The sequence below is a fragment of the Elephantulus edwardii genome, unplaced genomic scaffold, assembly GCF_000299155.1.
Source record: "Elephantulus edwardii isolate Elephantulus edwardi_28Jun2011 unplaced genomic scaffold, EleEdw1.0 scaffold00009, whole genome shotgun sequence".
Lineage (NCBI taxonomy): Eukaryota > Metazoa > Chordata > Mammalia > Macroscelidea > Macroscelididae > Elephantulus > Elephantulus edwardii.
The window spans coordinates 27,493,623-27,520,136 of NW_006399759.1; the positions used below are offsets into that span (position 1 = coordinate 27,493,623).

At 36.3% G+C, this 26,514-nt stretch overlaps 1 protein-coding gene across 1 annotated transcript in view; it reads left to right on the top strand.

The window, feature by feature from the left end:
• Positions 1–26,514, top strand: part of NBAS (neuroblastoma amplified sequence) — a 611,780-nt gene that overhangs the window by 420,830 nt on the left and 164,436 nt on the right. The window contains exons 41-44 of the mRNA XM_006880668.1: positions 2,014–2,243; positions 5,234–5,344; positions 21,544–21,794; positions 24,955–25,289. Of these exons, the coding sequence (XP_006880730.1) occupies positions 2,014–2,243; positions 5,234–5,344; positions 21,544–21,794; positions 24,955–25,289 (927 nt within the window). The remainder of the gene's footprint in view (positions 1–2,013; positions 2,244–5,233; positions 5,345–21,543; positions 21,795–24,954; positions 25,290–26,514) is intronic.

Genomic DNA, 26,514 nt, shown 5'->3' on the forward strand with positions numbered 1-26,514 from the left:
ACTTGATGGTTCTACCTAGGTTGCCCTTTTTGTTAATCTGCGTGTGTTCTGTTGTGCATAGGGTTTTCAGAGGCCTGCTATTTCAGAAGTGGGTGGCTAATCCTTCTTCCTAGTCTGTCTTAATCTGAATGTTCAGATTTAGAGGAGTATCTGACAGACACATATATCACATACTTTTCATTATTATTTTTTTGAATGACACTTTTACTATTATTTTATCATCTTTAGTAGACTTGAGTTTCTGAAACAAAGAGAAACATGTGTTCTTAGTGTATTTCTTGTTCATAGTAATAACAACAACAAAAACAAACTACTGTTGTTGATTCCAACTCGTGGTGATCCTGTATGACAGAGTAGAATTTCCTCACATAGTTCCCAAGTAGCAGTCGTTACAGAAGCATCTGGCATCTTCCATATGAAGATCAGCTAGTGATAAGGCACCTAAATTGTGGTTGGCTGCCAAGTTCTTAATCACTGCTATACCAACAGGACTCCTTTTTGTACATAATTTAAAAACCAAACAGAAAGCCACCCCCCATATCAGAATCGAGTCCTAACTCCTGGTGAACCTCCATTGGGTTTCCAAGGCTATAAATATTTACAAGAAAAGACTGTCCATCCTTTCCCCTTGGAGCAACTGGTAAATTTAAACTGTAAACCTTTGGCTAGCAAGCTGATATATTATGTGCCTGGACTCCTTTTGAAACATAATCAGTACATAAAATGTATTAAATGTGTGAAAGATAAATATTTTTAGCTTATTTGTGGAAGACTTAATATTCAAATCCACATCTTTTGACTTAAATCATCTGTCTTTGGTTTTTTTTAACATTAGACTCATTATACACACATCAGAAGGGGGAAAGTATAGCAGTGTTGACTTTTTCTCAAACTTACTTGCTGGGATCCAGGAAGATTTCTTTAATTGTTTTTTATCAGTACTCCCAGATTGTTCCTTAATAGGATCAAGAGAGAGAATGTCACACTAAGTTTGGTAATATAGACTTGACATTGACAAATCTCCTGTGCAGCTCAGAATAATGGCATACACTTTGAAATGCTGACAGCTTGCTATAATTAGGAGTAACTTTCTGAGAACCAAAGGTAGATTCTGGAGGGTTGGGTTTTTTTCTCTCCTTAATTTGCTTATGTTAAAATATGTGCCGTGGCTTTCCAGAAATTGTGACTGATTGAATTAATGCTGTTCAAGTGTTAGGCTCCATATTAAGTAATTCCATAATCATAGCTGAACTGGTATTGCTTTGTTGACATCCAGACCAAGTTTATTATAAATAATTGTAGCCAGTTAATCACTTATTCTCCTTTCTGTCAGCTATTGAATTCTCGGTTCTGTTCTATTTGAATAATTTTATTGTTGGAGAAGCCACTAAAAATTACAGTACAACATCCCATTGAGCCCTAAATTGAGCAGAGTAAAAGTCAGCTAGATGCTTGCTTTTTATGCAACTGGGAGTATTTATGATTTCAGGAACATGAGTGAGTTTCCCTCCCCACAACTTATCCCTGGAGGAAGTACTCTTCTCCTCAGCTGTCTAGGCATTTATAATGTGGCTATTGAACTGCATCTCTCTTCTTGAAAACACTTATGGTGGTCAAAAGAAAAATTATTCAGAAGCAATGATGATGAAAATTAGTTCCAGGGTGAATTGTTATAAATGAGCAGATGGTTGGGAACAAATCTGCCATAGGTTGATATAGTTTATAAAGCAAGAATATGTTACTGTGTAAGTTGATGGATGTTTTAAGGTAGGATGACAGAGAAGAAATTCAAGAGATCCGCTTCTGGTTTTGGTTCTGCATCTAATCTTTGTTGTCTGCAAAACTGTGGTAAGCCCCACCTCTAAAGTGAACTTCTCAGGGCAGGCGTGAACTTTGATTAAATGGCAACAATATAAATGGCCAAATAGGCCCAGTAAACATATTCTTCTCTTTTTCACAAGCCTGTACATAAAAATGTTTGTAAAAATACTTTTTTTTTCATACTTTTCATAGGCGGATCCCAAAGAGCTAATCAAGATGGTCACCAAGCATGTTACTCTCTATGGACACGAAGCCTGGCCTGAGGACCTCGTTTCACTGACTAAGCAGTTACACTATTACAATGAGCGCCTTCTGGATTTCACTCAGGCTCAGATCCTTCAGGGCCTTCGGAAAGGGGTAGACGTGCAGCGTTTTACTGCAGACGACCAGTATAAAAGGGAAACTATCCTTGGTCTGGCAGAGTAAGAGATTCCTTTATCATGTGAAGGGCTGGGTTTAAGTGTAGAAGAACAAGTTTAATTTTCAGAATGAGTCCTTTAAGGATTTATGTTCATGGTAGCTATAAGCTTGGACTTTTCCACATCAATAGAGAGTGTTAACATTTTAAGCCTGCAGATTTGAATATAAAGGATGGGAATTAGTTGTAAGAAATCATTTTGATAGCCCAATACCAAAGTGATCGTATTTGGGGTGATAGATTATAACTGCAGGTGATAATAATTCAGTTTATTGTGGAAATTTAATATAGTACTGTCTTTTATTCTAGATTGTAAATGTCACATTTCTGAGTATATGGCAGTTTAATTTCTTAAGAATATTAAAAGTTAGGTATATGGAAACCCAAGTTCTTTATAAACTTTCATTAAAATCTCAATTTTAAAAAAAGATTTAAAAAAAAGTTAGATACAGTCTTCTTAATACTAGAGCAGAGATCCACTGTTGTGGCCTCAGGAATATCTCTATTTTGGGGTTACAGAAAAAGATACAGCAGTCTCTTTCATAAGAGGCTCAACAGCAGCCATATTCCTCTCTTCCTCTTTCTGTGAGATGACCATACCATTTGAGGCTAGAGATAAGTGTTACTGAGTTTCGAATCTCCTTTGGTGTTAATGCTGGTGACCATTTTCTGTTTCAGTAGCATACTACTTAGATTACTTACATGTCAGATAGAAAAATATGATTACCTACATTAGCTATTACATAAAGTTATTCTATTTTTAACATTACAGTGTGTTGAGTGCTTATCATGAGTGAGGAATAGTGTTAGATACTTCAAAATGTTAATTAGTAAATGTTTTTATTGGTCTTTTCCTCTTTACTTGATGGGAACTGACCCATCTCACCACTGTCTGGAGCTTTCACCTTTAAATATATATATTATTACCCCTGTTGTATAGCTAAGAAAAATTAGACTTCAGAATATCAAATAGCTAACTTAAGCTTATTTAGGTGCTGAGAACATACTATGAGTTCTACTTAGCTGCATCTCACAGCAAAGCTGTATGTCCTTGCTCCATGCATGGCTTTCTTGCACTCTCAAGGAAGCATTGGCGTTCAGGTTAGTCTAAGCTTCTAGCTTTTGAAGCTGGGATTAAATTGTGCCTTCATTCTTCTTTCCAATATGTTTCTTTAAAATCTCAAAAATAATTCTGATGCAGTACTGTCATATGTTTTGTTTTTGTTTTTTTTTTTAAATTATTTAAATCCATGGAATAAATAGCCTTGGGGCTTTCTAATTTTAATTTAATTTAGACTTCTTTTCTACAAGGGGCCTCTAGTGTTAAAAGGCTGTAGGGAATAGTAATATTAACTTAGATGTAACCCTTCTGGCAGTTCAAATCCATCAGCAAAAGATGGACAATCTCCTTTGGTGCTATTTACAGGCTCCTAAAAACCTACTGGAGAGTCAGCCATGAGCATCTCAATGAGAATGAGGTTTTAATTTTTTTCCCTTCAATTAGAAGATACTCTAAGTTTTCTCTAGAATAAAAAATATATTAAGTGCAAAGATCATAGAAAGATTGTAGGAACTTTTAGCTGGTCTAAAGAGTAATATATATATATGCACACACACATACATATATATACATATATGCATATATGTATGTATGTATGTATGTATGTATGTATATGTATATATATATTTCATTTCTTCCTGAAGGGACATAACTTCATAGAGCCTTTTAATATCATATTTAACAGACTTTATTGAGATCAATTAGTCCATCCTCCTCATTGTTGGGAAGAGGAATCTGGGAATCGAGAGGACTTTAGAGAGTTACTTATAGTTACACAGTCAGGAGTTGAACCTAGGTGCTTTGAAACTGCACTTGGCTTTTCTTTAAGCATTTTGTAATTCTTAGTCTAATGTTCATGATTTCTTATAAGAAGGTGGTAATGCAGAACAAAAGTTTGTAAGATACATCATGCCTTATAACATCAATTATATTTTCTTGGGCTTTTTTGTTTTCATTGTCTAAGTATCCAGCTCTCATATGCTATTTGAAGTATGTCCTAAAGGACGAATACATGCTTTTGATAAATCTATAATAAGTTTTCTGCAAAATCTGTTACTTAGAAAATACACAGCAATCATTGGATGGCTTATGTAAAGTGCTTCAAATTTTCCATAGTGTAATGCGTTAGCAGTTGTGATTTAGAAATATAAATCCAGTATCTTGTATGCAAGGATCCTTGAAGGACTTGCTTCCTCCCATTTTGCAGCTCTGCCTTCACTTATGCAGTGATGAAATGAGGATCCTTAAGCACAAGGACCATTAATAATTTATTATTTCTACTGTGGGAGTTTAACATATTGCCTGGCACCAAATATATGCTCAGTAACTATTAAATATAAAGAAAGGTGGGAAGGAACCAAATGATGATTCTTTTATAACTTCTCTGCCTGACCCCTGAAAAAATGTGTTATCCTGCTTGTACAGATAATGAAGGACAGATACTGTATACTTTCAGAAAACAACTGCTATGAATATGAATATAAGTAAGGAAATAAAGAATAGCTACATTTTGGACTATATTGTTTTTGCTAGAGGAAACTTCCATAAATGAAATTTAGACTGTTTAGTAGCAACCCAGGTTTCTACTTACTAGATGCCAATGACATTCTATTCCTTTCCTTCCTCCACATATGAAAATCAGAAATGTGTCCATGCACTGACAAAGATCCTGAGGGTATGGGATGCAAAGTCACCCTGAGTTGAGAACGTCTGGTCTAGGCAATGCTTTAGTAATCTGAAGTGCTGTACAGTAACAAGAGTTTAAAATCCTTTGGAATTGTTTTTCTTGAATTACAGTGAAATGTCTTTTTGGAGTACTGACTGTACCTTTCTCAGCTAGAAAATAATCCTAATGAACATTTTCTTTGCTGATTAAGGTAATGTGTGCTTGTTTTTCTCTTTCCCTTCCTTGTTGCTGATGGATATTCTTCAAGAACACTGGAAGAAAACGTTTACAGCATTGCTCTTTCTCTGGCACAGCGTTACTGTGTGCCCCACTGGGAAGTTTTTATGACTCATTTGGAGTTCCTGTTCAGTGACAGTGGGTAAGCATACAATTCATATGTAAATTGATTTCCTTTTTTTTTTTTTTAGCCTATTTTAGGAGAGTCTTGAAATTAGAAGATACTGTTTATATTTCTTGGTGTTTTCTCTTTTTTATGCAGTCTGGTTCACCAATATTTTAGGGATAGCAAATTAACTTTGCTTTGAAGTAATGATAGCTTATTAATTTGAGTTAGATACTTTATTAATAATTAATTACAAAGTTTGTATTGGGAATCTATAGTTTTTAATAGTTATGTTGGACACTAAAGCTAAAGTGTTGAGTTAAACTTGACATCATAGCTGTCTTTGAAGTTAGAATCAAGTGTGAGAAACAAACAGATGATAATAAAATAATGGGATACCAAAGGTGAAAAGAAACTGTGACAAATACTATGTCCAAGAGCCTTATAAGGATGTTCGTCTTAGTGAGGGAATGCCTACATGTAGAATAAAGCTTGAGCAGATTCCTAACGAATGAGTGGGAGTTAGGTACATTTAAAATCAGTGGATAGTGAAGGTGTGAGCAGAGGAGACCTTCTGACAAGAAGAAACACGGTGTGTATGAGAGCCTGACAGAAGCACATTATAGGTAGGCTCCAGAAAGGCACTGGATCACTTTGTGAGATGAGACCAGGCAAAACAGAGCCATATCATCTACCAGATTATTTAAGGTCCATCAATAATTCCTCCCCCACCCTTAAGAGTAGTAGAAGGTTATTGTAGTATTTTGGTGAGCAACCAGGTAATGATAATACAAGATTTACATTTTCAAAAGGTCACAATGCCTACTGTTTCAGAAAATATTTTACGGGTATCAGAATGGATGCATATAAACCATTAAAGATGTAATTATAATAGTATTAGCCTAGTGGTAAAGAATATGCTACCAACTCTAAGGCTAGCAGTTTGATTCCCCTTGCTGCTCTGCTGGAGAAGGATGGGCATTCTGTGCCTGTGTGATTTTCTACTTTTGAAAACCTGCTCCCTAGTAAGCGATGAGTTGGTTCTAACTCCATGGTGCGTAACAACAACTATATGGAAATGAACAATTGTTTGCACTGCTGTCATGAAGGTGGAAAAGAAGGAGTGTAAGTTTCAGACCTATTTAGAAGGTTAAATGGATAATACTAAAAAAACTGAATGTATGGGTAAACTGGACATGAGGTTGTTTCAAAAGAGAAGTGTCAAAATCATCTCCAGGTTTACTTGGTCCATCTATCATATGTTGGCATCAATCAGATCAGGAATACTAGATAAAGATAAGGTAGGTTGATTTTGTGTTTTGTTTTTCTTAGAGAAAGTGCAGCACTTACGTTCCTTTATTGAGAATTTAGTGAAAATTTATCAAAAGGATGGGTTTTTCATTCATTGATAAACATTTTAACTCACTTGCCCTCTCATTCACATTATAATGTTTATCTTGTTCTAGATTGTTAATCATCATACATATAATGTCTAATCATCCATTACCTTCAGAGAGTCCTTTTCTTCACCTACTCCAGTGGGGGGTGGTGTTGTTAGGTGTTGTGGAATCAAATATGACTCAGAGCGGCCCTGTGAACAACTGATCTAAGCACTGTCAAATCTCATGCCATCCTCACAGTCTCTGACACACTTAAGCTAATTTTCGCAGTCACTGTGTCAGTCTAGTTGAGGATCTTCCTCTCTCTTATCACCTCTCCTTTGTAAGCATGATGTCCATCTCCAAGGAATAACTTCTTGCAACTTTCCCAAAATATGTGAGACATACTTTGCCTTCAAAGAACACCCTGGCTGCACCTTCTCCAAGACATGCCTATTTGTTCTTTTGGCAATCCATGGTATCTTCAGCACTCTTCTCCTACACTACAGATCAAAGGCATCAATTCTATGATCCTTAGTCTGTCCATATGTTCATTGTCTATCCAGTCTTTTCCTGTTCTCTCTTTTACCTGTTTGCCATTCTAGTGACAATGATCTTTTTATTTTTTTTAATTGAGATTTTAATTAAAGATTATAGGCAACTTGGATTTCCATTCATTCATTGTTGCACATTTTCCTCCCTGCCCACCACCCACCCAGTTCACTTTTCTCTTTGGGGGGAAAAAAATTAGTTCATTGTTGTACAATTTCTATCTCCCCCCTCCTCCCCCAGTCCACTTTACTAAGCAGCTCTTATTCTGGACTGTTGTCATGCAAATCATACCTAATCATATATTCCTTTTAAGCAATTCTTTCACACATCTGTTTCATGCAGGGTACATTATTTTTCCCTTCTTTGCTTAGTTTTCCCCAACCCCCATGTCACTCCTGTTTTATAATAGTGACATTATGCAGTTTTTCTCCTTTTGTGACTGATATATTTCACTCAGCATAATGTCCTCCAGGGTCACCCATTTTGTATAGTATTTTATTAGTTCCTTGTTTTTCAGTGCTGCATAGTATTCCATTGTGTGAATATACCACAGCTTCTCTATTCATTTGTTTGTTGATGGGCACTTGAGTTGTTTGCATCTCTTTGCTATTGTGAACAACACAGCAATAAACATGGGTATGCATATATCTGTTTGGGTGACAGTTCTGGTTTCCTTAGAGTATATTCCCAGTAGTAGAATTGCTGGGTCAAATAGTATTTCTATTTCCAACTTTTTGAGAAAGCTCCATACTGCCTTCCATAGTGTTTGCACCATTTTACACTCTCACACACAGTGAATAAGGGTTCCAGTTTCTCTACAACCTCGCCATCATTTGTAGTTTGCTTCTCTGTTGAATTTTGCTATTGTTAGTGTAGTGAGATATCTCATAGTTGTTTTGATTTACATCTGTCTCTTTTAGAGCGAGGGATTTTGAACACTTCTTCATGTGTTAATTCGCCATCTGAATGTTGTCTTGGTGAAGTGTCTTTTTATATCTTGTGCCCATTTTTGCAAGTGGGTTGTTTGCTTGTATCTTGTGGTGCTCGAGTATTCTATAAATTCTAGATATAAGTCCCTTATCATACATGTCATTACCAAATAGTCCTTCTCAATCTGTGGCTTCCCGTTTTACTCTATTGGAGAAGGTTTTGGAATGTGCATAGGTTTTTGATTCTTAGAAGGTCCCATTCATTTATTTTATTCTCTCCTGGTTGTACGTTTTTCAGGATGCTTAGAAGTGTTCATGTTGTGTATTAGGGCTCCTGGAGTTCTTCCAAGCTTTTCTCTGATGAAGTTTATAGTCCTTGGTTGTAGTTCTAGGTCCTTGATCCACTTTGAGTTGGTTTTTGTGTATGGTGTGAGGTGTGGGACTTCCTTGAGTTTCTACAAATAGTTTTCTAGTTTTGCCAACACCATTTGTTAAAAAAGGCTGTCATTTCCCTACTTAACTGATTTCATCTCCTTGTCAAAAGACATTTGACCATAGGTTGAGGGGCTGATTTTTGGGTCCTCAGTTCTATTCCTTTGATCTGTATGTCTGATATTGTACCAGTACCATGCTTTCTCAAGCATTACGGCAGTGTAGCAGGATTTGAAATCAGGGAGTGAGATGCTTCCTACCTTGTTTCTCTTTTTAAGGAGTGCTTTACTTATTTGGAGTTTCTTTCCATTCCAGATGAAATTTGAATTTGCCTTTCCATCTCACTGAAGGAAGGAAATGATATTTGTATTGAAATTGCATTGAACATGCAGATTGCCTATTGTAGGATTTTCATTTTCACAGTATTGAGTCTTCCTATCCAAGAGCAAGGTATATTCTTCCATTTATCCAGGGGTTTTTTTGTTTCTTGTAGTAATGTTTTGCAATTTCCTTTGAATTTCTAGTAAGATTTACTCCCAAGTATTTAATCTTCTGATTAGCTATTCACAATATGGGTATTATTTTTCTTAGCTCCAGTTCTGTATTCTCTTTGTCACTGTGGAGAAATGCAACTGATTTTTGTATGTTGGTCTTGTATCCTGCCACTTTGTTGAATTGGTCAACTATGTCCAGTAGTTTTCTTGCTGAGTCTTTAGGGTTTTCTAAGTATACTATCGCATCATCTACATATAGAGATAGATAATTTTACCTCCTCTTTGCCAATTTGGATACCTCTTATTTCTTTCCCCTATCTTGTTGCTATCACTAAGACTTCCAATACAATATTGAATGGTAGCGGTGATGGTGGACATCCTTGCCTTTTTCCTTTTCTCAAAGGGAATGCCTTTATTCACTCTCCATTGAGAGCAGTTCTTGGATTTGCGTATATACTTTTTATTATGTTGAGGAAATTTTCCTCTATTCCTATGTTGTTGAGCGTTTTTATCAGGAAAGTATATTAGATTTTGTCAAAGGCCTTTTCTGTATCAATTGATACGGTCATGTGGTTCTTGTTCTTTGCTTTGTAATGTGATGAATTACACTGATTTTTTTTTTTTCTTATATTGAACCATACTTGCATACCTGTTATAAATACTACATGGTCATGGTGAATTACTTTTTTGATGTATCATTGGATTCTATTTTGCAAGATTTTATTCAGGAATTTTCCATATATGTACTTGAGAGAAATTGGCCTATAGTTTTCTTTTTTGGTGGTATCTTTACCTGGCTTTGGTATCAAGGATATGTTTGCTTCATAGAATGAGTCGGAGAATTCCATCTTTTTCTATTTTCTGAAATACTTTATGTAGAATTGATGACAGTTCTTCTCTGTATGTTTGATAAAATTCACTTGTAACACCATCTGGTCCACAGCTCTTTTTGGCTGGAAGTTGTTTTATTACCTTTTTGATTTCTTCTTTTGTAGTTGATCTGTTCAAGTGTTCTATTTCAGTTTGTGTCAGTTTAGGTAGGTTATGAATTTCTAAGTATTTGTCCATTTTCTCTAGGTATTCATATTTGTTTGAGTATAGTTTTTCATTGTATTCCATAGTATTCCTTTCTATTTTAGTTGATTCTGTTGTGACACTGCCGACTTCATCTTTTATTTGGATTATTTGTGTCTTTTCCTTTATCAGTTTTACTAGTAGTTTGTCAATTTTAGTGACCTTTTCAAAGAAGCATTTCTTAGTTTTGTTGATGGTTTCTGTTGTTTTCTGTTTCATTTATTTGTGCCCTAATTTTTAGAATATCGGGGTTTTTAGAGGGTATCAGGGTTTCTTGGTGTTCTTTTTCAATTTGTTTGAGATAATGTGTTAAAGAGTCAGTGGTCATTTTTTCATGCCTTTTGTTGTGTTTGCTTATTGCTATGAATTCATTTCTGATTACTGTTTTGACTGTTTTCCAGAGGTTTTGGTAAGTTGTATTTTCATTGTCATTTGTTTCAAGAAACTTTTTAATTTATTTTTTATCTCTTCTGGTATCCACTCATGTTCAATCAAGTTGATGTTCAGCTTCAAATTGTGTGATTTTTCTCTCCTTTATTATCTTATTAATTTCTAATTTTGTATCATTGTGGTGTGAGAAGATACTTTATATTATTCTGTTTTTTAATTGATTGATGCTTTCCTTGTGAGCTAAAATGTGATCAATTCTTGAGAACATTTCATGCACATTGGAGAAGAAAGTATACTGCACTTCTTTTGGGTGCATTAGCCTATATATATATATCTGTGATATTGAGTTGCTTTATTGTGTGGTTTAATTCTTTGGCATCTTTATTGAGTTTCTTTATATCTTTTCTGAGAGTGGTATATTGAAGTCTTCTACTACAGTGATGTTGTCTATTTCCTTTTTAATTTTGTTAATGTTTGTTTTATTTATTTTGCAGCTCTATCATTTGAACTGTAGATATTTGTAACTGTTTTTTTTTCTGTTGATCCTTTAAGCGTTTTGTAGTGACCTTTCTTGTCTTTTGTGATGGTTATTGCATTGAAGTCTATTTTATTTGAGATTAATATCACTATTCCTGCTTTTTGCTGTTTGCCATTTGCTTGATACATTGCCCCTACCCCATCCCTTTATTTTCAGTCTTTCTTTATCTTCACTTTTCAGGTGTGTCTCTTATAGACATCATATTGACGGATTTGGGGTTTTATCCAATCTGCTACTCTTTCTGTCTTTAGTGGTGCATTTAAACCATTCATATTCTGTGAGATTATTGAGAGGCAAGGTTTTATTGCTTTCATTTTGTTGAGTTCTTTTTGGTGTTGTTGCTGGTTACTTTGGTCTATTCTTCTTTCTGTGGCACCTCTGTAAGAAGGACGTCTCTCAGTGTTTCCTTAGGTTCAGCTTTTCTTAGAATATCTTGATTTCTCCTTCATATATGATGGAAAGTATAGTATTCTTGGTTGACAGTTGTGTTCTTTGAGTATTTGATATATGTCATCCACTGCCTTCTTGATTGCATGGTTTCTGCCTAAAAATAGATACTTAATTTTATTTGCTGTTCCTTATAGGTTACTCTTTGTTTCTCCCTCACTGCTTTCAGAATTCTCTCCTTATATTTTGTTCTGGCAAATTTGACCGTTATATGCCTTGGTGTTTTTCTTTCAGGGTCTGTTCTATACAGTGTTTGCTCAGCTTCTTAAGTATATATATATTCTCTCATTCTTCATTTTTCCAGGGAAGTTTTCTTCTAGTTATTCTTCTATAACTTTCTTGGTGCCTTTACTCTTCTTCCTATTCTGGCATTCCTGTTATGCACGTTACTTCTCTTGGTGGTGCCCACATTATTCTTAGGCTTTCTTCTTTTTCCTTCCTTTTGATTCTGCATTTTGTTCTAGCAGATTTTGTGACAAGTCCATTTCACTTGTTCTGTATTCCCTCTCTTCAGCTCTGTTCATGTATGCCTTCATCATGTTGACAGCATCTGAAACATGGGTCCTCATATTTTGGATTGTGATTTCTTGGTTTTCCAAGACCTATAATGCCTCATTTGTTTTATCTGTATTATTTTGGATTGTTTTTTAAGCTACTCTTGGTTTTTGCTTGCAGTGTCCTATGAGTTTTCAAGTTTGTCTTTCACACATTGAAAATATACAATCATTGTTCTTTTAAGTTCTGTGTCAGAAAATTCCATCAACTTCTCTGTCTTCAGGAAATCCATTGATACTATGTCACTTTTTTGTGATGTCTTCTTGCTTTGGGCTTGTGTAGGATGTGAGGTAGCCTCCTCCTTAGGTGACATTGCTGTGGTAGAGTTTTTCATACCTGAGGAGATAGCCGGTTCTTGGTCTGATGTTACTTCTCCAGAAGACGGTGGGGCAGCTACTCTGCCTGGGTTTCTCTCTGAAATTCTGACTCAAGGGAAGACTTGCTTCAGTTCAGGAGAGTAAAAGACTGTGAAATTAGCAGGCTCCTCTGTCAGACAACTGCTGCAGCCAGTCCACACCAAAGAGCTCTGGGCAAAGGCAGCTCACAATTCGTGAGAGGAGAGGAAATTAAAATGGGTTCACCTGTGGTACTGATGTCTCTGGTGCAGTTCAGAGGAGTGGCAGCATATCGTCCTCCAGGTGTTGGAATTGGGACAACCAGGCTGTGGAACCAGGTCCTCCAGATGGTGGTTCCAGTACCTCCTGATGGTGCAGTTGGGACTTTCAAGCTGCAGGGCAGGACTTCTGGGCATTGTACTGGAGCTTCTTGGTGTCAGAGGTGGGACTTCCACGTAGCAGGGCTGGGACATTATGAATAGCCCCAGGTGGTCTTTCAGACAGCAGACTTTGTCCCTACAACCAGATACAGTTCTTTAGATATATTCAAGAGTCCACAGGGCAGGGCTGGATGCCTCTAGTTGGAGGGAGTGGTACCACATTAGATAGGGCTTCAAGTAAGAGACCAGTCCAGGACACACTAAAAATTTTTTTAAAGTCAGATACCTACTTAATTGATTGGATGCATAGATGCAAGCTGTGTTTGGAGATGCAAGTGACACATGGAGACGTAGGTGGTGGATGTACAGAAACACAGGTGAGGGATGTGCTGAGATGCAGATGACGAATTCACAGTAACAGTGATTATCCTTTTGTTAGTTAGATATTTCACTCAGTGTAAAGTTTTCCAGACTTATCCCTGTTGTATAGTGTTTTACAAATACATTGTTTTCTGTGTTGCACAGTATTCCATTGTGTTGCACAGTATTCCTTTGTATGGATGTACCAGAGGTTTTCTGTCCATTTATTTGTTTATTGGCACTTGGGCTGCTTCTACATCATTGCTTCTGTGAATAATGTGGCAATACACATGGGTGTATTTGTGTTATAGCCCTGATTTCATTAGTGTATATTCCCAGTAGTGGGATAGATGGGTCTAATGGTATTTCTTTTTTCAACTTTTTGAGAAAGCACCACAGACTGCTTTTATCATTTTACATTTCCACTAGCAGTGTATGAGAATTCCAGTTTCTCCACATATTTGCCAGCATTTGTTGTTTGCTGTCCTGTTAAACTTTGCTATTGTTTCTAGAGTGAGATGATGATATCTCTTTTCTTTTTTAATATCTTATTGTTGTTTTGAGGATTGGGTATTTCAATGGGAGAGTGGGAAGAAATACAAATGGATGGAGGAGTAATGTACACTAAAGCATCAAAAAAGAAATATCAAGTAGGCCTTTGGCTTTTATAGCTCTGGAATTGAAAAGAGAAGATGGAGCTGGAAATACGAATACAATATAAATATATAAGCTAAAATAATCTTGTGGATGGAGTTGCTTTATAAAAGATATACAAGGGGGAATAAGGCTCAGAAAGTAATGAGACAGAATCTTAACAGCATTCCTACAAAGGGAACACAACAGTGGAGGGTTAGGAAGGAAAAATGAACTTCTTAGGATAAAGGAAGCCATAGGAAAAATTTCAAGAAACGTAGAAATTATTAAATAGTATCAACTCCTGATGAACAGTCCGGAAATTGTCAATATCATCTTTAGTTTTTTATATGTCACTCTAAATTTTAACATTCTAGCTTTTAAATATTTATCACATTGCTTCATTAATGATAGGGCTACCTAAGCTAAATATTGCAGTCATCACTTATCAGGCACAGTATATGCTGAAATCAGTGTTTCTTAAGGTATGCAGATGTTGGCATTTCATAAAGTATACTTTTTTCATTAAATATTACGTAAATGGATGTCATATCTCTCTATAAACAGGATGCTTCAATAGTCTGAATATATTATAAATTATCAAGCAATTGAATAATGTGCAAGAGTGTTCCTGGCATATCATTATACCTGATAGCAATATGATTATGCAGATTCACAGTAATTACAAAAGCAGGAAATCATTCCCTCTTGGCATCGTTACTTGTGAGTGACAAAACACCTCATATTGATTTATCAAATGGTGTTTGGTAGTGCTGCCTGTTTCTTACTTAAATGACAGTAGTTGTCCTTACTGTTATTTAGCTAACCTTGTTAACATAGTATGTACAGTAAATTACTTAATATGACTTTCAGGTAATTTTTATATACAGTGGGAGAAAGAACACTTTTTTTAATTTCTCTTACCCCTGTTCTTTTACGATTAATTTTTTTTTAAAGTATAGTTTCCATTTTATTTTCAGGTGAGTTTTTTTCTTCAGCCTTTAAGGCATCAATTTCTTACATGGGATTTGGTGGTGGTTGTGGGACAGCATCTGCAGGTCTAAATCTGGGGTGTATGTGTTTCTGTCTGTCCGGGCTTCAAGAGAACGGTTCCTCACCACCTTGCTGTGAATGGCACAACTCACACAGTAGTGCAGTTAACATAGAGATTTGGAAGCACATATGCATCGAAGATATTCGCTTCAGAAATATCCCTGACAGCAGCTGTCTCTACTATATTTCTAATTACGAACTTACATTAGAATGTTTATAGGTAAGCTGTTTGGGTGAAGCAGTATTATGTAGTAGAGACTAAGCTTTCAGAGCAGGATGCTCTGATCAGATGTAAATTGTAACATTTTTAAAGATATTTCTAAAATTTTTCTCCAGAATGATTCTAGAGTTTTCTTAGACAAGAAAATTCACTCCCACATACTCCTTTTTTCCAACTACAGATAAGGAATAATAAAAATTAAAATAATTAATTAATGAGACCATATCTAACCTATAATACCTGACACATGATTGGCATTTAGTTAATGTAATTATTTCTATTATTTCACTTATTTAAGAGTAAGATGATTCTTATAAACACTCATACTTAAATTCCTCCTCCCTCTTTTTGGCTTTCTTCCTGGTCTTCTCTCTCCTGGTTTTAAGTAGCAGTAACAATCTGCGGGCTGACGAGCACCTGGAGGCAAGCTCTAAGTGTCAGATTTGGTTGTTCTGTAGTATGTTCAGCTCTCTAAGCTCAGGATTCATTAATTACTGGCTGCAGATTCAGTTACCTTTTTATCTGTGATCTGCTTTAGACACTTTTTGAATGACAGAGGCAATATAAACAAATTGACATGTGGCTTACTGCTAAGGATGTGAACTTTGGAGTGAGTCCAAGTTTCGATACCAAATCTGCTGCCCATAAGCCACTAACTGTGAAGTATTCAGCAAGTGTCTTCATCTTCTTGAAGTACGAGGTTCTAAATTAGAGTACCTTCATCCTTATCTAGTAAAGCCATGACAAGTAGAGAAGATCTGTGCAAAGTATATAACGTGGTGGCTATTTAGGACTGTTGTGATTATCCTTCTGTATGTTAAGATTTGGACACAGGACATCATATAACATGCCTGATAGTGTTTCTACATGATAGAATTGTACTCTATTCATTTATTAAGTACTAAGTTTTTTAGTGTCATGTTGCAGAGACATTTTAAGTGCTGAACAAAATAGTTACAACTTTGCCCTCCTGGAGTTTATAGTATAAGAGGGGGAAACACACATACATACATACATACATCTGCAGTCTGTAAAAATAGCCAACAAATAACTGAAAGAGGAGTGAGGAGATAGCAAGCCATGGTCTTATAAATCACTTGCTTTGCATCTGAGTGCTGGACAGTGGTGAATAAGATGGCAGAGAAAAGTCTTTGAGTTATGCTGCTGGAGAGAGTGCTGAGTAAACATGGACTGCCGAGAGAATGAAGAGCTACTTCTTGGAAGAGGTGCAGCCACAGTGCCTGTTGGAAGCAAAGATGGTGAGGCATCATCTCTCATACTTACGTTTTTAGGAGAAGCTAATTTTTTGAAAGAGATAGCATACTTGAAAGGGTTGAGGGTCAGTGAGTGAGAGGAAGAGCCTCAAGAAGATTTATTTACTGTAGCAATAAATAGAGTCATGTGTATCAGAAATGATGAAAATGATTCAGGATAGGACAGAGTTCAGATCTGTCTTTATTCAGTGGCTATGAGTTGTACTCGACTCAGTGGCACCCAGCAACAACAAACAGTCCACCAAAGCTCCAGATGATGATAGATAGATAGATATATAGATAGATAGATAGATATAGATAGATAGATAGATAGATATCCTGTGCCACTCTGCCTCTGACACACCCATCCCGATTACCCCAGTCACTGAATCAATCCACCTCATAGAGGGTCTTCCCCTTCTGCGCCATCCCTCCAGCCTCCCAAGCTGATGACCCTCCCCAAGGACCTCTCCCTCCTTACAACATGTCCAAAGTATGTCAGAGGAAGCTTCACAATCCTTGCCTCCAAGGAGCAGCCTGGTTTAACCCTCTGCAGGATGAATCTCTTTGTTTTCTTGGCAGTCCATGGTACACTCAAGACACTTCTCCAGCACCACAGCTCAAAGACATCGATTCTCCTTCTATCCTCCCTAGTCATTGTCCAACTTTCTGATGAATAACAAGTGATTGCAAAGACCATAGCCTGTATCAGACACACCTTAGTCTCCAGAGTGGCACCATTGCTCTTCAATACCCTGGAGAGGTCCCTAACAGCAGACTTTCCCATCACAATACATTTTTTTTTATTTCCTGGCTACTGGTACCAAGAGTGTTGACCGTTGAGCCAAGCAGACTAAAGTTGTTAACAATCTCAATCTCTTCACCATCCATCCTGATGCTGCCAGTTGGTCCAGTGGTGAGAATCTTTGTCTTCTTGACATTGAGCTTCAATCCATAATGAAGGCTGCAGTTCTTGACCTTCTACAGCAAGCATTTCAGGTCCTCCTCAGTTTCAGCAAGCAGGGTGTGTCATCTGCATAACGCAGATTGTTAATATATCTTCCACCAACCCTGATGCCACAATTCTCCTCATAGAGCCCAGCCTCTCTGATAATCTGTTCTGCATACAGGTTGAAAAGGTATGGAGATAGGACACATCCCTGGCGTATGCCTTTCCCAATTTTGAACCATGCAGTGTTTCCTTGCTCTGTTCTGACAACTGCCTCTTGGTCCAAGTATAGGTTTCTCATTAGAACGATCAAGTGTTCTGGGAGACTGTTTGCTATGGTCCACATAGTCAAACGCCTTTGCATAATCAATAAAACACAGATAGACATTCTTCTGGTATTCCCTGCCTTCAGCTAAGATCCATCTAACATCAGCTACAATATCCCTAGTACCACGACCCCTTCTAAACCCAGCCTGGACTTCTGGCAGTTCTCCGCTGATGGTGCTATTCCAGTCGTTTTTGGATAATCTTCAGTAGAATCTTGCTTGTATGTGAAATCAATGATATCGTCCTAGTTTCCACACTCTGTTGGGTCACCCTTCTTCGGAATGGGAACAAATATAGGTCTCTTCCAGTCAGTTGGCTGACTGAAAATCTCCTGGAGGGTCAGCTATGAGTCCTTTCTGACTGGACAGTACACAAAACAGTATACATTTGTGTGTGCGCACGTGCACACACACTGTGTTACAGTTAAAATTTCGTTCAAGAAGTACTTAAACACTTTTTTGTGGATAATCATTAATTCAATTCGTGGAAAGTCCACAGTGATTTTATAGTACTCCTTTTTTGCTTTCTGAATGTGTGTTCTTGGCAATTATTTTATAAGCAAAGATTTCATTTCTTATTCTAATGGCAAGAGAACTACTTCTTTCAATGAAAGCTGTTAAAATGTATTATTGATTACTGGCATCTCCAAAAGATTTTAGCATGTAATTTACTGAGGAGGTAGATTTTGATATTTATCATGTGTCAGTAAAGGTATTTCAGTATCTGTCTTGACAAGATGATTAGATAAAATTGCACACCAGGAAAATGGAACTGTAGGCACAAAAGAGTAAGTGGGTGAGTAATGGGGAAAGTAATGTTGATTGATAGAAACTATATTCAGAATCTTGTCAAACATGGATGAACTAAAACTGTTATGGTTTAGTCATTGTCCATTTTGTACATGAATCTGTGTTGACTATATTTTACCAGAATATTAGCAATGAGTAATTCCAAAATGATATTTTTATTTCTTTTTAAAAATTTATTTGGTTTTTTAAAATTAATATATAAGACAAATAAACATCATTTCAATCATTTCTGCACTTATAAGTCAGTTAGATTGATTACATTATTTGGAATGTGCAACCATTTGTACCCTTTCCCCACCCCCAACTTTTCCCTCTCCATTAAAATGAATTTACTAAGTTCAGGAGAACTGTTATAGATAATTGCTGGAAGGAGGGAGAATTTATACTAGTGTTAAAATATTTTTTTGTAGTGGCTATTAATGTGATTGTTTATTATATAATTAAGTGCTAGATTTTGGTGTAAAAATTCACATTCTGAATGCACAAAGATCTTGATATTTGTTCTTAAGTTCTGTGTACAGTAGTTTTCTCAACCAGTTGTTGTATATGTTACATAGCATGTAAATACTGATTTAAATATTAAATAAGACCTCCTCTATTGCCCAGTTTCTTATATATGCAATTCTTGTTCAATACTTGTTATCTTAATAGAATATTAAAGTTTCTATTTTTATTCTGTTGTTTATAGACTTTATTTAGCTAATTTTTTAAAAATTATTTTTTGTATGTGTACCATCAATTCAGATCTGACTGATACAGGAGGAGATTGCCCCTCCTTCTCTGGCAGAGCATCTGGTGGATTTGAACCATGCACCTCTGGGATTGCAGTTCAGCTTCTTGCCACTAGGCCACCAGAGCTCCCCTATTTAGCTAATTTTGAAGAAACACATTTTTTATCACTTTCATATACCTCTGAGAGCTTTCAGAAATACTGCATACTTTGAATAGTGATGAAACCAATATTTTCTGACCATCCAGCTATTGATACTTAAGTTTTTTGCATGCCTCTACTTTCTTATTGTAATCCTTTTCTTCATCTTTCTGCTTTGTTCCATTTGACAGTGCTTTTTTCATTAAGCCTTTTATAATCACTAATTTCTCCTCTGAAGTCACAGCTTTTAAAGATCTTCGTTTCGATTGGAATATTACTGTGTGCCTTTCACAAACAAATATAATTTTACATTGTTATTTATCTTCAAGTGAACCTCCCCTATTTTTACCCTTTCTGGATGAGAACCCTTTATTGTAACTTTATAAACTCCTCTCTGCTGAGCAGAATGATTTGTGTATGATGGGTATTAACATTTTTGTTCATCCACTCAGCTATCTGAAATTTAGAAGACAGATATTGGAAACTTTCCTTAGTACTTGGCAATGAGTAGTGCTTAGTACTATGAAACTAAAGATTAAAAAAAAAATATGTATATATGTCATGCTCTGTGCCATCAAGTAAAATATGGAGTTGTGAGAGACAAAGAGGAAAGTTGTTAAAGGATGAGTATCATCATAGATCATCAAACAGTCTTCTAGGTTGTATAGCCCTGGTGTGGCCACTTGCCGTACAGAGGTAACTTGTGGTTGCTGTGAAGCTGAACTCAGTGACACTCATGTGTCAAATGCGATAATTGTGACCCATGGCAGACAGTGTTTGGTGGAGCTCCCTAATTAAAACAAGCTTGGAAGCAGGAGTGGCATCCACTTCCATAATAGCTTGCCTCCAGGAACCCTATGAACCTGGAGAAAGGATGAAAGTAACACGAGTGTTGAGGACTTTCGTTCATAGGATTGCTATGAGTAGCCTATGACTCGACGACACTTAACAACACCACCGTCATAGAAGGATATTCAGGGTATGCAGGTGGCCAGTAGAGGGAATCAGGGATATTATTATAGATAAAAACATTTTTGCAAATGTTTGGATTGTATTTTAATAGACCAGTAAGCCTTCTGCTAAAGTGAAAGCTTTTTTTAAAATTACTGGATTCTTTGAGTTCACAAGTTACCCCCATTTATAAAAATCTTAACATATTCTTATAAAATTTCTTGGCAGTTTGTATTATCTTTATTTACATATATAAAAAGTATAGGTCTATTGGCAATTTTTTAAAGTTATAATTTCAATAAACCAAGTATTCAACAAACCATCGTATTTCAGAAAAGTTTATTTAAAACTAAATGAAATATAAGTGCCAGAAATCTTGTTTTCCTCAGATACTTTTGCTACTGCTGTTGATAGCATGAAACAGTTTTGTTAGTGCTAGTTTCTTCTTGAAAGATTCTTAAAACTAGAGAATGCTAAACTCACTTGCTCAAGGCTATGGGATTACATTTAACTAGAGACCCTATTGTTTTGTTAAGGAAAATACACAAATCAAAAACCTTATTCCTTTAAACAAAACAGGCAAAAACACCTTTTTAAAAAATAATTTAAATAAATACTTTAGTTAAATTACAAAGACATCTAACTCAGAATGAATATGTGAAAGTACAGTTTTTCTATTCAGACAGCATCCTACAGATACTGCAAGTAAAAATGTGGTTTTTCATTCTTTGCTATTTTAATTTTACAATGTAAAATTTAGCCCCTTTGAATACCAATTCAAGACTCTTGGTTGTGGAACCTATGTTTAAAAGTTTGTTATATCTTTGTCTTGCCATCTTCTAAATCCATGGAATATAAAGTTTGCCTACATTTTTGTGAAGAAGTGTAGATTTTTATGTTTTTTTTTGATGTGAGATGAATTAAATGATGTGCAGTGTTTGTAGAACAGATCTGGGTTCAGATCCTTTGCTTACTTCCCATCCATATACCTAGCTCAGACATACACCTAGATGGACACCTTGTCCAGCTAGTTCTTTTTATGTGTTGCATACTGTCTACTCACTAGTGATGCCGACTCTTCATGCTATAGACCTACATTACGTAATGTGTATATAACAATAATAAGCACTTAACATGATAGTATTTGTATATAAGCTCTCTGCTTCTGATGATTTTTTTTTATCCTCAATTAGGAAGGAAGACTAGACTTAATTTCTAAGAAGCACCTTTCCCCCCCCTCAATTTAAAAATGACTAAAACCTCTGTGTCTTATAAAGAAGTTAACAGTTTCTTTGTCTTTTTAGTTTGTCTACAGTAGAAATTGAAAGCCGAGCCCAAGCTCTTCATCTTTTTGAGACATTGAAGACTGACCCTGAAGCCTTTCACAGGCACATGGTCAAATACATTTACCCCACTATCGGTGGTTTAGATCATGAGAGACTTCTCTATTACTTCACTCTTCTGGAGAGCTGTGGCTGTACAGACTTTGAGAAGTCTGCCATTAAACCAGACACCCACATTCGTTTACTGAAGAAACTAAAGGTCGTCGCTGCAGGTAAGAGGATCATTTCTTTGCTTGAACTACTTTTTAAAAATTCATTCTAAGCATTAATCTGTACATAAATTTGCTCACACCTTTAAGTGGCATAAATGGGAAACCACAGAAATATTATCATTAATAGGTTTCAGTTATTATCTTTTCCACCCACTTTACTTACAGTGAAGGGAATCTAGTACCGGATAAACGACACAATTGTATATCACAGAAATTTTAAAAATTATGGTCTGCAATGACTTATGGTATACGTTGTATAAAAAGTGACTAATTACTGCTCCAAAGATCCCCTCCCCTTGGTGCTGTTAAGTTGTCATCTAGTTCCAGCTTATCACAACCCCATGCACAGCAGAATGAATCTGAAGTGCTGCCTAGACCTCTGCCAGCCTCACAGTTGTTGCTGTGATTGAGCTCATGATTGCAACCACCGTGTCAATCCATCTCATTGACAGGCTTCTTTTTTGCTTACTCTCAAGCTTGATGTTCTCCATAAACATGGAGTACTTCTTGTATTTCCCCTTACTTCCATTGAAACATCAGTCTGTAAGGAGTTGAACGGCTAACCCAGAGCCCACCTCTCTCTGACTGTTTGTGTCTACCAGTGGCATGTGAGAGAGATGGACACTCTCCTCCCATGTGATTCACAGCCTTGGAAACCCAGTGGAAAGTTTGCTGTGTTGATTCTGACTCAACAGCAGTAACATATTTTGGGTTCCAGCAAATCCGTTCCAGCTTGTAATGACCTTTTAAGTATTCAAGTAAAACTGTGCTCCATAGCCATTCCATGACTCACATTAAAAAGAGATCACCAGACATTTCCTCGGAGTTGTGTGAGGGAGCTCTGGTGGTAGAAGTACATGGGACACATTCTTCTCACTATGGTCCTCGTGGCAGCATTCTGACTATGCTTCTTCCAAAATAGACGTATTCATTCTTCTGTTATTCTGTGATATTTTTAATGGTTTTCACCAGCGTTATAGTGGAAAGATATTAATTCTTCTTCAGTGTTCTTGTTCATTGTTCAGCCTTCATGTGGATATGAGGCTATAGCTTGGGTCAGCATTAGTTAAAAACTTTAGATTTAAATTACAGATATACCAGAAGCCAAATGTAAGTAATAGTTTAGGGGACATCTTTACTTTTGAACATTTTAAAATGGTCTTTTGAAGTCGATTTCTTCAATGCAGTACATTATTGCATTTTTTTTTTATTTTACTGCTGCTTCCATGTATGTTGATTATAGATCCAACCAAAATAAATCTTTGACAGCTTCAATGTTGTCACTGTTTATCTTTTTTTTTAAAGAAATTCTTTTTTATATTACTCATTTTTGTAGTGATTTGCATGTCATTTCATTCATATACATTTTGTTTTATATAATCATTTCTATACATTGTGTTTTACATAGTTAATGAGTACTGATCTGTTACTTTTATGTCCCCATCTCATTCAAGGCCCTCTTGGACCTTACCATCCACCATGAATCTCGGCTGTCCTAGTGATTTCCTCTTCCTTCATCTACAACCTCTCTGCCCTTTCGCTTTTAAGCAGTTATATATAATCTTGTTCCTGTTTACTAATTACAGTAGGCATATTATCTTTATCTCAGTTCTCCCCATGTTGATCCTCCCTTGTCTTGGTCCTTGTAGTGTTGTCTACCCATTACATTTCAGTTCTTCCCATCCCTCCCCATCCCTCAGTTACCCTCCTGTTGTCACAGTAGCAGTCTTATGCAGTACTTATCCTTGTGTGATTGAATTAATTCTCTCAACATAATACTCCCTAGATGCTCCCATGTGCCATACTTTGCAGATACTTTGTTGGTTTTTAGTGCTACATAGTATTCCATTGTGTGAATATACCACAGTTTTCTGTGCATTCAGTTATGATTGTACTCTGTTTATCTTCATATTGCTTATTCACCCAGTTGTGAGAAGTCTTTTTTGTTTATTTTGCTTTTTCCCCTACATGTTGTGATATAATTCATAATGAAGGCTGCTTTATATTTTATATTTAGAACTATTAATTCTGACTGAGATACTTTAGGAAATGTAGCAGAGTTTCACTTAAGTGAAGCCTATATGTATAGAAAATAGAAGCTCTAGTGGTCTACTAACAAGGAAGTGTGTTGCCAAACCATGGGCACCTGGTTCGAATCTACCAGCTGTTCCAAGGGAGAAAAATGGGCTATCTCCTCTTGTACAGTTAACTGTCTCTGAAAACCCACCAGAGGCTCAGCTGTGGATCAATTCCAACTCAGTGGCACACAACAACAACAACAACATATATGTTGAAATCTTCAACTAAGAGCCTTCAAATCATGATGCATTTTGTAAATCTTATCAATTTTAGGGTGATTATTGTGAAGCTTTATGTCCATAATTTAGGAGATTCAACACATTGATAACTTTGAAACATGTCTAATACTTCATATTTTGTAAAACACTTTAATGTCTGTATTTTATTTACTTTGCATAATAATTATGGGAGCTCTGGTGGCCTAGTGGTAAGGAGCTGCATTGCTATCCCAAAGGCAGGTTGTTCAAATCTAACATCTGCCCTGTGGAGGAGAGATGGGCAGTTCCCTCTGGTGTGATTTACAGCTTCTGAAAACTCACTGGAGAGTCAGCCGTGGGTCAGTTCAAACTCACTGGTACACAACAACAGTAATTATGAGTACTTAATTAAGTACATCAGCTGATCACTGAATAAACAAAATAAATACTAGACTAATAACAAAAAAAATCTAAGGACTGAAATTTAAGCTCTACTTTCAAGTGTTGGCAGAAAATGGAGCAGAAAAAATAACAAATAAATGAAACTAGGTATTTGCTTGGTTAGAAGAAAACATTGGTGTTGGGAGGAGTTTTGAGAGTAACAGAGATAATTCTTTCTCCAGTGCATGAATGAAAGAACTGAAGAACTCATATAGACCAAACTGTCTAGAATTGCACACCTCTATTAAGTGCAGGTTGAAACGAAAAGTAAATTCTTTATACTGATAAACAGAAGTATCTGCAGTACCTGTTGGCAGGTGAATCTTCCTTCATTCATTCAGCCTCTCGATGAAGTGTGTGTGTGTATGTATGTGTGAAAGTTCCTATGTGTACATTGGAATGAAACGCTTGTCTGCTCACTCCCTTTTTTCTCTTTCCAATAGGTCTTAATTACAAAAAGCTGACAGATGAAACCCTGAGTCCTTTGGAAGCTTTGGAGCCAGTTCTTTCAAGTCAAAATATCTTATCAATTTCCAAACTTGTTCCCAAGATCCCTGAAAAGGATGGGCGTATGCTTTCCCCAAGTTCTCTGTACACCATCTGGCTGCAGAAGTTGTTCTGGTCTGGAGACCCTCACCTCATTAAACAAATCCCTGAGTCCTTACCACAGTGGCTCCATGCCTATGATGTCTGCATGAAGTACTTTGATCGACTCTGCCCTGGTGACCTCATCACTGTAGTTGATGCAGTTACATTTTCTCCAGAAGCTGTGACCAAGGTAACCAGAAAGATAGCTTAAGTACATTGGCTTCTTTAGAACAAATGAAAATTGTTCTTTCGTTCTGTAGAATCTGTTTCTCATAGTCTTTCTTAAAATTAGAAATAATTTTACACTGGGTGATTTATTTTTTTGCCAAGTATAAATGTTGTAATTCTGAAATAATTTAAATTACTTATACATCCAAATCAGATGTTGCTTTTCTAACTCATACTTTTTTTTACCAGTCTTCCTAATAGTAAATACACTATCCTGTTCCTATTGAAGTTTTTAAAGAGAAAACCCAAGATGGTTTTAAATGAAAAACATATGATACATTTGTACAGAGCTTATCTGGAGTCTTATAATCCTGACGCTGAACTCTGAGTCTGCTACTTATCATCTCTGTGGGTTAGCCTGACTTCTGTAAGACTTCTTCCTCCTTAAACCAGTGGCAGTTCTGATTAAACTGTGATGTGGATATATTCATATCAGTTTTACAGATAAGGAAACTAAATGTTAGTGAAGTTAAGAAACTGACTCATTTGATAATAGAAAAGCCATGGTTGGAACTGAACCCAAAGCCTTTGCTCTTAACCACTGAATTGTACTGCCTCAGAGGAGTCAGTGGGTAGAGCAAGCAACTAGAGTCCAGGACTTGTAGTCCTTTTAGGGACTGTGGAAAGGAAAAGGACCTGAGAGCTCTGAGTACTTTGTTTCAGGTAAGGCAATGTGACATGAGAATGTATCGAGAACAGGGATGAGTCTAAATGAGAAAGGCCATGTAGGAGTCATTCTGATTTAGAATCTAAAAGGCAAATAGTTAAAAGTCCAAAGAATTACAGGTTTTCCTCATTATCCAAAAGTAAGAAGTGTAAACTGAATTATTGCAGAGTGCAGAAGCCATTGTCATTCATTTAAGTGGGAAATTTTTTTAACATTCCCTGGCCTAAAACATCCCCTACCAAATAACCAAATAGTATAGTGCACTGAAATAACACTAACATTGTATTCACACATTTCAAAGTGTGAACGTCATGCCTTTACACTGAGAGATGCTGTGTGTATAATTCCTATGGGAGAAGCTTGGCAGTGCCATTCTTTTTGAAACATTTTTTTTCCTTTTTTTTTTGTTTTGTTTTTCTTAAATTTTATTAATTTTAATGAACATTTACAGAGATTTTGGGTTTCCATTCATTCATTGTTGCACTATTTTCTCTACCCTCCTCCCCAGTTCGTTCTTCTT